The 15,040-nt window shown below is 38.0% G+C and overlaps 1 protein-coding gene across 1 annotated transcript; it reads left to right on the top strand.

Annotated features, from left to right (window-relative positions):
* The first annotated feature begins 2,587 nt into the window (after nucleotides 1-2,587).
* LOC145777686 (uncharacterized) lies at nucleotides 2,588-8,647 on the top strand. Its single transcript, XM_082589122.1, has 4 exons — nucleotides 2,588-2,908; nucleotides 6,021-6,182; nucleotides 7,511-7,655; nucleotides 7,813-8,647. The coding sequence occupies exons 1-3, from the start codon at nucleotides 2,761-2,763 to the stop codon at nucleotides 7,651-7,653; spliced, it is 453 nt and encodes a 150-aa protein (XP_082445248.1). The 5' UTR covers nucleotides 2,588-2,760; the 3' UTR covers nucleotides 7,654-7,655; nucleotides 7,813-8,647.
* The last annotated feature ends 6,393 nt before the right edge of the window (nucleotides 8,648-15,040 follow it).

Genomic DNA, 15,040 nt, shown 5'->3' with positions numbered 1-15,040 from the left:
ACACCTCTGAACAGCGCACCTTAGCGCAAAACACAAACAACAATCCCAAAAACAAACCAACAAAACATAAGAATCAATAAATAGAGAAGGAACCGACCACATGCCGAATCACAAAAAAAACATGACAAAATAATTTGTTAGCGCATGCAGAGCAGACAAGACGAGCAAAGGCTTTCATTTAGAACACAGACTTGCCCTTATTGTTGATCTCAGATTGATGAAACCATTGCTGTGGCCGTCCCGCATTGTTTGGTAGAATTATTCAACAAATGACATGAACGATTGAAGTTATTGATCGTCACGTGACTTGGCAAGTTGTGAAATTCTGAAAAAAATCTGAGAAGCGAATGAAATGAGGAAGTCACGAGTCGGTGTTAAAATGATCGCTCACTGATACGAGGGCTCAGTGTTGGGTTGGTGCCATCGCCATATAGGCGTGGTGCCATGAGACATCTATGCAGTGACTTTATTCTCCAGAGAATAAGCTCAATTTAAATTGAAAATGTCAAAATAATTGAGCATTTGACTTCGGCAAACGAAGCTACCCCATTAGTTCTAACCAGACTTGGACAATTAGAATTTTTTTAACTATTTAAAATTAGATTATAATTAGAATTGCAGCTATTAATGCGAGGAAAAGTAGATTGTGCTTCACTTAATCTTTTAATTTATGTTTGATGGAAAGTATAAAATAAACTTTGTTTTAAAATCCAAAACATGTAAAATTTATGCAATTTGACTTTGATTCATAACTTAAACGAGAAAAGAGGAGCAAAGTTTTACTAGTGACGCCAAGGGGGGTGCAGTCCAAAAGTTTGAAAAACCCTGTTGTAGAGGTTTTTGATGCAGGGTCGCACGATGATTGTCTGAACAACCGCGCTCAACTGCTCCAGTGCAAAATCATCTTGCAGAATGATTGAATCTTGATCCTGGGACTAAGCAATCTTGTTTGAGCGCTTAATTTTGGCAGTTTTTCATACTTGTAATAGTAATTGTAAAGGCTTTGAACCACTGACGCAGGGCCGGTTACCGAGCATAAAGTGAAGTTTCTGATAGTTGAGACTTGTTGTCTGTAAATGTTTCTATCTACTAGGTGCTGCTAAATGAAAAGCAGTTCTTAAAATGCGTTGCTCAAGCGCACACCCCGAGAATGGAGCCAGCGCCGCTTGATCTTGAACCTTCTTTGTCTCAATGAGTGCAGCTTCCATTCAGAGTTGTTATCACAGCTTACAAGATATTCCAGGATGTTACTTCAGTGAAACTTGCAAGTTACAACTCCCACCCAACACAGCGAGATGCGCAGCCTTGCGTACTGAAATTATCTAAATAGTCGCCATCCTGTCATAATGATATAGTCCTGAGACAGTCGCATTTTTGAAATTTTCTTCTTTACATGTGCTAGTTGAAGATGCTTCTTTCTATAGCGAAGTCGATTCTTGATAAATTACACTAAGAAGTTAGGTTGTTAGTGTTAGTTGTTAGTGTTACACTAAGAAGTTAGGTTGTTATGCAAATGACAGCATTTGATGAATGCAAAATAACAGTACCAGTGTTGGGACAAGTCAATTATTTGTCGCCTCTATAACGAACAAATTGGTTGCATCCTTATCGCTGCTTCTTCCAGCGCCAGCATTGCCCTTTCGACGTAGCCCATTCGCCCCTAGAACTCTGATCTAAAAACCCCATAATGTGTTGAAAGTCTTGCTGCCAGCTTGTTACCTCATATTTCAACTTTGAAAGCTTTTTTTGTACAAATCTTGACTGCTAGTAACAGTTTGAACATTCCTACCAGCTCAGTAACCGAAGTGTTTCACCTTCGGATCTTGTGCTGGTAGATCTGAGATTGATTCCCGTTCGGGTCATATATCAAAAAGTTTAAAACTGCACCGATTGAGTTCTTTCTTGCATAACTCAGTGAGAATGGGTCGGGTAATCATGTGATGACATCGTACACCTGGTGTAAAACTGAAAATGGACCATGTCGCGAACAAACCCCAGTTGTTTTAGCACGACAGTAAATAAAGCCATAATATTATTATTATTCTGAACATGCTGTACTCCAGTTTAGACTAGACAGTTTAATTTGTCAAGTTCATTTCTTAACGTTCTGGCGATAAAAGTTTGAAGTTGATTGAGGGGGGGGGGGCATTTTCAGTGAATACCAATCACTTCCGGTTAGCACAAGTAAAACAAACAAGCCTTGTTAGGCCATCAATACAATCGAGAAGCAGAAAGCATCTGATCCGATGATTACAACTGAGAATGAGAAGTTGTTGTCATGTACAAAGCCCAAAGGCAGACCATTATTCGAGTTCACCAAACTTTTAGTTTTGATAACAACAACCCAGTGCATGGTTTGGTGGTTTTGAATCTTTATCCTCGGACTGGCAAAGCCTTGATTGGTTATTCCTGGTAGTTTCGCATACTTGTAGAGGCTCTTGACGCAGGGCCGGTCACCGAGATTGACAGAGTGAAGTTTCCGATTGTTGAAATATTGCTGCTGGGAAATTATTCCATTCACTAGGTGCCGCTGAATGGAGAGCAGTCCTGAAATGCGTTGCTCAAGCGCACACCCCGAGAGTCGAACCAGCGCCGCGTGATCTTGGGCCGGGCGCGTAACCACTGAGCTAAAGGGGCATGTCATTGTAGTATTTCCATGTGTTTAAACTGAGTAGAAGGTCACGTGGAAAATTCACGTCATTTGCATCAATTTGGTTTTCAGGTCTTAGCAATATTCTAGTGAACAACAAGTGAAACGCGATGGATTCCAAGAAGACTGCTGCCGTTGTTCTTTCCTTCGTGGCATTCCTGCTTGCGCTGATCGGTACCTTCGCTCCTGGATGGCTTTCGTCTGGCGGTGCATTCACAGGATTTTTTGGAGGATGCTTCAGAGGCACATGTTTATCAAGTAAGACATCAAAGAAAAACTAATTGCCACAACGCTACACTATCCGCAGAATAGTTGGGGGTAATTTTTTGAAGTGACACGCGATCGCAACGGTTTCCAAGAAAAGTGTTGCCATTGTTTTCTTTTGGTCTGCGCCAATGGCATATGCTTGGGAAAAAGAAAATTACAAACTAAATTCAAATTTCAAACTTTCAAGTGAAAATGGTTTTGTCACTTTTACAGTCACTGGTTTTCAAGGTAGTAGAATGGAACCAGGGGCCTAGTCAAGAAGGCAATTGCCCCCTTCGAAATGTTTTAAGAAAAAATGTTACACTCTTTTACAGCATCTTTTGACAAAGTTTTACGATTGGTTTATGCTGAAATTACTCTCAGAGTGCGCAATTTCAAGGTATTTTTTTCAAAAATTTCTCGAGGATGCCCCCCCAGACCCCTCTGTGGGTGCTCCGTCTTCAATGACTCGTTGCCGACCTTGCTCATACAATAATAATAATAAAAGTAATAGCCTACTTGTTTTTATATAGCGCTGCATCCCTCGCAGAATGCGTTACTCCTATGTGCAAAAATACTTGTTTGCTTCCCTCTCCCCACAAAATTTTGTGCTGGCCACAATCCTGAATGGAACCATAGTTATCTATATACAAAATATTCGACAACGTGCAGCTGGAGGCCTGACTGAAGGCAAATCTAGTTTCGATTTTGAACCCCAACCTAATTTACTATTCAACCTTGAATCCAAATTGGCAAAGTGTGATCACTGAATCTATTCTTTCTCCATTCTCCTATTTCTTTCTCCATCCTATTACTATTATGACTGCTCATCCACATCAATATTGGAACTGGCAAATTCAATCCACAAGTTCACAATTTTCATTAGGCTGTCATTCATTACTACATGTGTGCTTCTCTCTGTTTTTGTTTTATTTTTTGCTATTTGTTTTTTGGGTTTTGTGGCCGTGCTAACTACTGATATATAGCCTACTACATAATTTTTCATTCAGGCACGTTTTAAACCTTTCAAGGTTTTGCCACATTTTCCCGTTCGTTAACGTGCTGGTAGGTCTATATCGATTTTTGTAGTTAGTATCTTTTTCGTCCCGGACGCGTGACGAAAATTAAATGATTGATTGATGATTGAAAATCACTGCAAACCTCCTAATTTTACTTTAACAATAACAAATCTCTCTCTGTTTCCAGTGTTGCCAGACATAGCAGTACGGAACCAAAATGTTAAGGTGCAAAACAAAAATATAGACTAAGTGTGCGCAAGATTGTTGGAATTGCAATAGATTGAGTTTCGCTAGCAGCGCATGATCGTTGCTTACTTTACAATGTAGATATTAACGACCTGTTTTAGCCTGATGCTGCGAGTCCGCTGTGGCAACAGCGAATTGCACTAGCTTTCGGAACACAGTTCCCTAGTCATATGCTGTAACGAATGGCGTTGAAATCAATGAGTCGTAGTTTAATGCAGCTCTTTTGCTTGGGTTGGAATCGTTTAATCATTAGAATTGCCCAACTACTATACTGCATATATCAAAAGAAATTTATCGATTGAGTTTATATATTACAAGTGCAACTAAGACCACTGTGAAACAGGCTATTGTGCCCTGGCCAACAGAAGCTCTGCACTTCGCGTTGACTTTGTTTTTCACGCAGTAGGTTACTGAGACCTTTGTGAAAAACCTCATTTTAAACGCAAAAAAATAAAATTTCACTCAATATACAAAAGTATTTTTTAAGAAGCATTTTTCTGTTACTTTTAAAAATGTTAATAGCAGAGCTGATATCAATTTCGTTCAAAAAAGTTCTTTCAATATTTCTCAGCTAAAATAAACAAACATTTCCACTTTATAAAACATGTTCAATAAAATGGGCAACCACATATTACTTTGCGCAGTTACATGAAATGATTGACCAAACGTGCAAACTGGTTTGATGCCTTGTTGTGTGTCCAAATAGACATGGTAGGCTACATTCGTGTAAATTAACGAAAATAATGGTTTTATTAATTTTGGGGCAACTCTATCATGTTGATTTGGGCAACTTTTAATTCCCTAACCTAAATCGACAAGATTTAGTTATTTTTGTCACTGTGCAAAACAAATAACATGAACATGAGAGTGACAAATGAAAATTCCACGGTACATGTTTCGTGCAACTTGTAATTTTTTAACTGATATAATTTTATGTCTATTGTTTATCAAACTTTGCCCAAATAATTGTGAATTCTTGCCCAAATTTGCAACTTTTTTGACAACAGGAAGGACAACTACCTCCCTGCCTTCCTCTTGGCTTGCCCGCCAGTGTTGCCAGACCTTTTTGGGATTTCCAGCACAAGTGCCAAAATCTAGTCTATTATTGGAATGGTAAAATAGCACAAAATAGCTCAAAATATACACGAAGACTATATCTATTAAACCACTACTCAAACCAGGCGCGGATCTAGGATTTTTTTCGGGGGGAGGGGGGCAGAAAATTTGAAAATCAATTCAAAAGAAAGAAAAAAATAAAACCAGATATGAACAATGATACTACGACATATACGATATGCTATAAAATAGACATTATAACATCCATTTTTATCAATTTTAAATGTTTAAAAAAATAAAATTTTCTTGAATAAAGTTTGCTAAGCATGCAAAGTAAACTTGAAATCTGGTTTAAAACCCTGTATGCAGTGTTCATGACCAATTGGATATTTGTATGTTTGCAGGCATAGGCTATACGGCTATTGATTGAAATTATTATAATGAAGACTAAAATCTATAAAACAGCCATTCAAGGTTTCAGATTGTTTCAACTGACGTCATTTGGTTCAGCGTTGGTTTTAGCTGAGTCAGCTCCAACAAATGTTGCTATTAAAATGTATTTGACTTTGTATGAAAGAAAATAACGGAGTCTGATCGATGGATAATTTCAACCATGGTGATAACAAAAAATTATCCCCCCCCCGCGGATAAGTTAAGTCTGCATTGGGATCAACTCTTGTATGGTTAACGAAGTAGATACCAACTTTTACTTTCATCCTGTTGAGCTGCATGGTCCACATGACAAGAACGCATCATGGTTTGTAAAATTTCTTCCTATTCAAATCTCTATGTTTTCTTTCCAGCAACTCGTCTTTTGACTTTCTCCAGTGGAACGGAAGCCAGCGCCGCTTTTATGATCATCGGGACTTTTGTTCTTCTTGCTGGATTCATCCTCGTCTTGTTGGGAGCAAAGAACTCAGATTCCTCCAAGCTTAAAAGTGGAGGAATAGTCACCATGATTGGAGGTACTGTATTGATTTAAATTCATTTGTCTCCAACACCATCACGATTTGTCCAATTCTTGTTGTAGGAACAGCTTTAAAATTTTCTTTAATTGTTAAACAAAATGGCGTCACGCATCAACTGCAATCTGATTTTGTATACAAAGAATTCACCTTTTTTGTCGGAAAGCACTTTTACATCACCCACTCGTCGAAGAGTGCCTGCTTTTCAATGTGAAATTGCTTTGTGTTTTAGTCACAATTTCGACTTGTTAAAGTGGCTACCATTAAGATCCTTCTTGCACTCAGTTCAGTTGCAGAAGAAAAAATAGTATTAGCAGAGGGTGGGAATCGAACCCACGAAATCGAAATTACTACCGTACTCCTCTGCCCTAACCATTAGGCAACGCTGGTTGTGGTGAAGCATTCAGTTAAATTTCTTTGTATCAAAATTTTTCGATCAGAATATCACGTGTCGAGTCACATGACTGAAATCAGCTGAATCGCAAATGAACATGTCACGCATGATTGCGTACCTTTTCGACGAGTGGGTACCCTGGCGAATGCTCGGTGGTTGAAGGTTTGGCCCGCGAAAATGTTTTAGGTGCGGTCTGCGACGTACTTTCGAACTTTCAAATTATAATAATTAGCAATAACAGTTCAAGTGCTACATATTATTTCAATGTGTTTTGTAAAAAGGTAAATTCACTCTAAAAAGCTGAAAAATGTCCATTTAACTTCACAGCCATTGTATTACGTGGAATAAACTCATATTTTTGCCTCTCAATCACATCGCCTATTCACTTCTTGCGCGTTCATCATAATAGTAACCACGCCGCGTTAGCTCAGAGGTTACGCGTCCGGCTCAAAATCAAGCGGCGCTAGTTCGACTCTCGGGGTGTGCGTTTGGCCAGCGCATTTCAGGACTGGTCTTCATTCAGCGACACCGAATGAATAGAATAATTCCCCGGCAACAAGACTTCAACAATCGGAAAACTTCACTCTGCTAATCTCGGTAACCGGCCCTGCGTCAAGAGCTTCTACAAGTATGACAAAACTACCAGGAATAACCTATTAAGGCTTTGTCAGTCCGAGGATAAAGATTCAAAACCAACCAACCAAGTAACCTTGGTATTTGCAACAGATAATTGTTCAAGGAATTAGTGCAGGGTGTCCAACCCGTGGCCCGCAGGCCACATGTGGCCCACGGAAGGGTTTTGAGTGGCCCTCGGTAATTCTTTAAAATTACTTATATTATCAACTTATTGGCTTACGTAATTTATGGAAAATTCTTATTCCTAGAAATTAGTATTCGTTGTTTGCTTTCTTTGTCTATTTATCTCTTTTCTCAGGAATTGCAGTTCTTATTGGAGTAGCTGTTTTTGCTGGGGTCTTACCTCGTGAGCCTTACAGCTTCAGTTTTGGGTTTGCCTGGGTGTCTGCATTCTTCGGAATTGCTGGTGGGGCTCTCGCCATCATGACAGCCAACGAATAAAGGTGACGATTGTGATGTCATAGTGTGCGATAATCTAAACTAGTTTAAATGAAAAATTTGATTTTTACCCAAGAAAAATTAAATGCAGTATATCTTACTTATATTCAATCTAAAGCAACGTTTTTGAATGAATTTAAACATTCAGTTTTTGTGTTTCAGTTTGGTCTTGTCTTGCAATGGCGAAGAATGAAGGAGTATGATGACGACCAGAGACGAACAACGTATTGCAAAAGACAATTATTACATCATCATTGACACAAAGTGACTAGATATTATAGAAGACATGAACAGTTATATTTGCAACTACTGTAATGTGTTCCCCTCAACCAGTATAATCATAGAGAATTATATTCTGGTTGGTTTGTTTATGATGCTTGCTTGAAGACAAACTACATTGTCGCTTACAACAGTATTTCGTCGGGAATTATGTCGCTTAGCAACCAGTGAAACCTCTCGAGAGAGTAAACATTTCAGCGGAAGCGGTTTATTTTTTTAACAATTTCTTTTTAATATTGAAGTGACGCAAGATGAAATCATGGCATGTGCCGATATTGGCCAATGCTGTATTTACCTCAACATGAAATTTCCAATTAAAACAAAAAGCCTTCTCAATTGAGATAAACCCGACAAGAGAAAATGAACTTTTGTAAATATTTTAAAATACTACAAACCGCTTGGATACAGGAAGAACATGTGGGCATACGTCATTAAGCACTGAGTTCCTTGAAGGTGATTTCGGTTTCAGCTGCTTCGTGAAATGTGTTGTGACGTCACAATTCGTGCCAGACGAACCAATTCAACATCACGGAAATTATTAATTAATTGAAGGGAATTTTGATTGAATGAGAATTTTTAGAAACAAGAACCGGTCGTTTGAAGTGGTGAGTCCTTCCATGTGTTTGCTTCCTCAAATAAAACAAACTCGAAGATTGCCCAATTCAGCCTCACGAGTGCCCTACGTCAGTGATCTTAAACCTTTTGACTTCAACGTCCTTTCGACCAATCTTACACATATTGACTGTGACGGTGAATGACTGACTGTGACGTAATTAAAGAAAATTTCGCTCATCGCCGATGAGGCTCGGGAAGCATTGTGCTGCAGGTGGATATCGTCATCGGCTGGCATGATAACTGCCGCTGTTGTCGGCCGAGTGGTGAGAATGTCTTGGCGACCTTTGAAAGATCGTAGGCTCGACACTAGGGCAGGTCGATTTTATACTTTTTTGGAATATTAAAGTGAATAATGTACCGGTAGTTAGATTTAGCTGAAAAACTCACTTCTGTGAAATATCAGCCATACCGGATGAGAAACGGCTTGCGGAAATTGATTTGAATTTTTTTCGATGTTTGAAAGAAAATTACATTACCGCTAGATGGCGCAAAACCAACTTCGAAAATGGCTGCTGATTTTTCGTTTAAACTGCTTTGACTCAATCCTTCGGGAACTCAAAATGAAAACTTTTATGTTCAGGCGAACTCTTCGAAGTAAAAAATTAATAAAAATGAAACAAATATTCAGTATACGCGAACTACAGTAAGTGAAAGTTGGTTAATTAGCTGAGCTACAGCTCGGACTGCAATTCGTCGTATGAGTGACGATAATGACCTTAAGACGGAAACGGCCGGCGCATATTTCTACTGAGAGCTTTGGAAACAATTGCTTTGTGACGATTTTCGAAACCGTAGGAAACTTGCGAAGCTTCCGAAACCAGTTTTACGCATCTCTCCACAGTTTGCGAATGTGAAGGTACATCAGAAATGTTCAGTTTCCGATCGTTGTCAACTTCCTGTGTCAGTGGTGGGTTTGAGCTTTCAAGATCGCTGATATCCACTAAATCTTGCCACTCGTTTGCATTCCAGTTGACTAATGGAATCTTTTTTGCAGCCCTGTGCTCGCTAAAAAAATAAGTTACAAAAATAAGTTAGCGAATGCTAAAATTTTTACAATCGACGCTAAAAGAAAAAAGGTTAAGATTTTGCTGCTGTCTGTAATTTTTCGCCGATAACTTTAATTTTTGCTTTGGCTCGATCCAGTTTGGACTTATTCATAATAATGTGACAGAGACCAACTTCCGGTCTCAAAAGATGTTTTATGTCATGTAATAATGCATTGCCAAGCGATGATATAGTCGCTCCTCACAAGCTTTAAAGTCTAAACGGAAAAAAGGAAATTTTACGATGCTGTATTCGCAGGCCGGCAGTGGCGTACCTATGCAAAGTGGCGCCCATGGCAAAGTTTAAATTTGCGCCCTTTTTAACAATTGACAAGCAAAACAAATAGCGGGTTTAACATAATGTATTACACACAAAACAAAATATATAACATAATGATTCTAACGTTTTCTACACGTAGCCTATGTGTGTCCTCATCAGGAATTAAATCTGCAATAGGCCTATACATAAAATAAAAAATTGTAAGATAAATTTGACTTTGCACTATGACTGTAACGACACTTTCGACTGAAAACGAATAAATTATACGGTGGGAAACAGTCAACAGATCACATGAGGTGTAAACTACAGGCATTGGACAAACAATCAGAACACACACAAAAGGATCGATGATGAGCCACAGGCGAATAACTGCCGGTTGGATTGTTACGTTTGATTCTGAAGGCTTCCATGATCTTAGTCTGAAAATCAGATCTGCCTCGAGAAATGACTTTAAATTGGTCGATCGAGGCATTGTCAGTGCAAGTTTCACAAGAGGCGATGTGCTCTTTAATTGCACTTTTGGTTGTTACGTTTGGGTTTTTTAACAATTTAAGTTAAATATTAAATGCAAGTCTTTTATGAACCATAGAGAAATAAAACAAAGTAACTTCAGCAGGTTTAACATGATGTTTTACACACACAAATATAACATAATTAAAAAATAAACTCAAACGTTTTCGACACGTACGTGTGTCCTCATCAGGAAATACATATCTGCAATATATATAAAATGAAAATTGATGAGGACACACGTAGGCCACGTGTCGTAAACGTTAGAGTTTGTTTTAATTATGTTATATTTGTGTATGTAATACAGCATGTTAAACCCGATGAAGTTACTTTGTTTTATTTCTCTATGGTTCAACAAAGCAAACTCTCTACCAAAGCTTTATCTTTTATGAACAAATCACAAAGAAAATAAATGTATTATTGCCGTTTTATAATGTTCAAAGGCAGTCACGTGAAATTGTTTCGTCGTGCAAGTTTTGTTCCCTCTGCGGAGCCAATCAGTTTGATAGAATGGTGCGCTTTGAGCCTTCTTTCCAAATTATTTCCCACACAAAAACTAGCTAACGCAGCTTCCCCTTTTTTTTCATCTGACGCTGTTTATACTGTAGTGTAGCCTACTACCAAGTGAATTATTGGACATAAGTTTGTTATGACCTTCGAGTTACCCCTGTTTGCTATTATCGTTGGTTTGTCGTATGTATCGTTAATGTCAATTGTTTGCTAGTGCGTCATACTGGTCTTCTTTTAAATACAGATTAGGCCCTACCGCTACAAACTAACTAAAGCGCGTCAATCTACTTGTCCCCAAACGAAGGTAAGAAGCCTATTGTGGTTTAACCCTCGATTGACCGTGGCCGCAATAAAATGTAGGCTATTCCGCTTAAACAACAAAATAAGCAAAACTTCCCAGCTAATAAAATCATTGTATGAAATATTCATATGGACCATAGCATCTTCAAATAGGCACATTATCATACGGTAGTATTGGCAAACCAAATTGACAATCTTACAAAAATTATATACAATACAACATATTAAAACTGCAATTTCTTTGTAAATGAAACACATTTAGTTTGGAAGGTATGTTACATTAAAGTTATTTGTTGCTTACGATAGTAACTGGCGCTCGAAAGACACTATTCCATTGAAAGGAATTTAGGTAAAAGTACGGTACCGGCGTATATTCATAAAGCACAGCTTGTGAAGTTGTGAATGAACCTCAAAACTTCAGACTTATAAGTGCTAGGCAGCGCCAGCATAGAAAGTAAAAATAAGTCATACTTAGCCTAATTCTTGGCTTCAGAATTTCATATAATCATGCTTATAGGCTCAATAATACTTTACCGCTAATTTCTTCCTAGAACAGACTGATTGATTGATTGGTTTATTTTGTTGTGCAATATTATAACAGCAAAAGCATTAAATGATGCAGCACGCTTAACGAACACAATTGAAACAAAGAAAAATAATAAATGTACACTGCAGATGCAGTACACTGCACTGCACGTACACTGCACTGCATCTACAGTACACTGCATCTGCACTGAGTGCTCTGGTCAGGCCAAATTGAAGTCAAACAGATTAGATTTAAAAATTCTTATAAAAATTAATAAGTAAGTTCTGTTGCTACTTCTAAGCTTCAACTAATCGCTGCTTAGCGACTTTACTAAACTTCCAATTGTTGTTGACTGGGGTGGCGCAGCGGATAAGGCGCTCGCTTTCCAAACATTTCCAATCATGCAATCCTGGTTCGACTCCCAGCTTAAGCTGGTAGTTGAAAAACACCGCTCACCTTTACCCAGGGTGTAATAAATTGGGTGGGCGTAGTTGCTGAAGGAAAGGCGGCCAAAAGAAAGGAACTGGCCACCCTACTCTCGTTATTGCCGAAGGCAATAATGAGAACCTTATCTTCTCATCCCCCGATGCTTGAATTCAAGTGTGGGACTCACCTTTTTACAGTAAAAGAGAGACTCCTTTTTGATCATTGTATTGGGCGCAAATTGGATTTTGAAGAAAGTGTAAGTCACAAATTTTGCTTTTACCAACCGATTTTTGCGCCCCTTTCAATGTGGCGCCCATGGCTCGAGCCATGCCTGCCACACCCTAGGTACGCTACTGCAGGCCGGCACTCTTGCTCGTCCTAAAATAAAACATGATGGCATTAAAAAAAAGTTACTTACGGTAATAATAAATCTGTGATACAAATCAAATGTTACTGGCCTAATTTATAAACATTCAAACATCAGGGATTTATGGCAAACAAAGGTAAAATAGTTTCGGTATATAAATTTTTAGGTTACTTATACTCTTTGTGCACTGAGCATATTAAATAACATCAATATGATGCACGTGTTGATTATTTCATTGTGGTACCAATTTATATGTAGCCTATCACTTTCAATCGACTAAATAAATTGTGTTTACCTTGTCTGACGCCGTACTTGACGTGCTTGAACTACTTATCCATTTGGGTAATTCTGATGGTCCAGGTATGTCGCCTTCCTCCTCGTGGAAGTCATGGGGAAGTTTTTGTAGCCGTTTTTCATTATTTTGTGGTTTTGAAACTGTTGATCGATCAACCAATAACATTTGAGATACCTTTAGGACCAATTTTTAGCGTTTGATCCATCAGATAAGCTCTTTCTTCCAATGGAATTTTAGCATTTGCAGAGAATACACAGAGAATGTGCTCTTTCTTGCAGTCCAAGAGCTTACAGTTGACTCGAGTATCCCTGCATGCCACAACTTCCAGCGAACAAATACATGCCCAGATTTGCTTTTACGTGTATGCAGTTTATATTCTTATCCAATTTCAATAAATCTTTAATTTTTCTGTTGATGGCTTTGTCAGAAATCAAACGTAGGCGAGGATTTAGCTTACTGCCTGCCAGATACTAATTAAATCCTCGCTGATGCGCAAAACAATACCTCAAATATTTCTTTTAATTTTAGCATTATTAAGGTGGTAATAATATTGAATTAGTTGTTTATAAGTGCTAGGTTCCGTTTTGGCAAGCTCGCAAAAGCCCATAGCCGCACGAGCCAGGAGGCAGGGGGGCAGCCGCCCCCCCACCCTGTTGTTTCAAAACGTGGCGATTTCGGGCAAAATCTTGCAATTATTAGGGCAAAAATTGCTATATGAAAAGCTACAAAATTGCATGAATTAAGAAAAACAACAAATTGATATCTTTTACCTATCAAACTAAGTACAGCCTCTTATTTGCACAACAAATGTGCCGCAAAATTTTCATTTAGCACACCCGTATTGATGTATTGTATTGTATGGTGATCAAACTGTAGTACGAAATGCATTTAACCAACTGCATCATGCCAATTTGGGCAGCCACCAAAATATGTCTCTAATACTTTTGTGAAACTGCCCAAATCAAAACGCAAAATCTGCTATATAGCTAATTTTATTAATTTTCACAAATGCATCGTGTTGATTTGGGCAGCTGAAAACATGAAATTATTTGATGAAACTGATTAGTCTGTTTATGCAACTGCCCAAATTAGCATGAGGCAGTTTCCCCAAAATGAACAAATTCATTAATTTCCCATTTACATAACTGTATCGTTTAGATTTGGGCAACAAAAAAATATGAAATTATCTGATCATAGTCTATTTATAAAACTGCCCAAATTGGCATGATGCAGTTACCTCGGCATCAAAATTTACAAAGCCTTTAATTTTTTTCATAATGTCCATAAATGCATCATCTTGATTTGGGCAACAACAAAATATGAATTTATATGAATCTGGTGAATACTTTTATAAAACGATTCGGTTGGAGAGGTTACAATACTTTTTTAACCACAAACGGACATATAGCTATATGCAACACCACAACATTTAACAAAAATTGTTATACCTGTTAAATGTAATGTTAATGTTGTGGTGTTGCTTAGCTTTGTTTGGTTACTTTTATAAAACTACCTAAATTAAAAGGATGCAGTTGCGCCCCAAAAAAATATATATACTGTATATATTTAGTTTGTTTATGCAACTGTGTCATGTTAATTTCACCAACATTTAAAATTCTACTGCTGAAATATATAATCTCAATCTCAAACCAATCATAATATATTAATTTATTTCAAAGCTTTCCAAACTCAAAACCTGCCATGCAAGCTGGCAAAATATTTGCTTTGCAAGATCTTGTGTGAAACATGGTATAGCTCCACTTATTTTCATTAATATCTTGACTTCTGTTCTGTGGAGACAGATCCAGTTGTTTGCATTAACCTGACCTGCTTTTTATGGTTGCAAAAAATGTTGGCAAGCTGCATGCATAGAAAGTGTTTCTTGTGATGATGTAGAAAGCACATTTTTATAGTTTTTAGCTCAAGCATTCAACAGTTACTGCTGCACGATGACATGCATTGGATATGTGTATCGTAGGCCTACTATAGTTTATTGCAGATGTATAGCCCTTGGTTCTAATGCCAGCAGATAGCAAGCGCCTGCAATAGCCTACTGCAGAAATATGACTATGAGAGCAACATACCTAAAACATTATATCTGGATGTGTATGCCTATCCTAATTGTGATATTACCTCATTGGCACAGATATTATACAATGGAGAATTAATTGAAGCACTTGATTGCATACTCAATGAGGTGTTCACAGATAAGTTATTTTTAAGATAAGCAGAATGGATT

The sequence above is a fragment of the Aplidium turbinatum genome, chromosome 9, assembly GCF_918807975.1.
Source record: "Aplidium turbinatum chromosome 9, kaAplTurb1.1, whole genome shotgun sequence".
In the NCBI taxonomy this organism is placed as follows: Eukaryota; Metazoa; Chordata; class Ascidiacea; order Aplousobranchia; family Polyclinidae; genus Aplidium; species Aplidium turbinatum.
This window is presented reverse-complemented; position numbering and strand designations above follow the sequence as displayed.

Bases quoted from the DNA above. Each gene is read 5' to 3' on its own strand.
- LOC145777686 (XM_082589122.1), top strand. From the start codon at position 2,761: ATGGATTCCAAGAAGACTGCTGCCGTTGTTCTTTCCTTCGTGGCATTC. The intron at 2,909-6,020 runs GTAAGACATCAA...TTTTCTTTCCAG, and splicing joins CAGAGGCACATGTTTATCAA to CAACTCGTCTTTTGACTTTC. The intron at 6,183-7,510 runs GTACTGTATTGA...CTCTTTTCTCAG, and splicing joins AATAGTCACCATGATTGGAG to GAATTGCAGTTCTTATTGGA.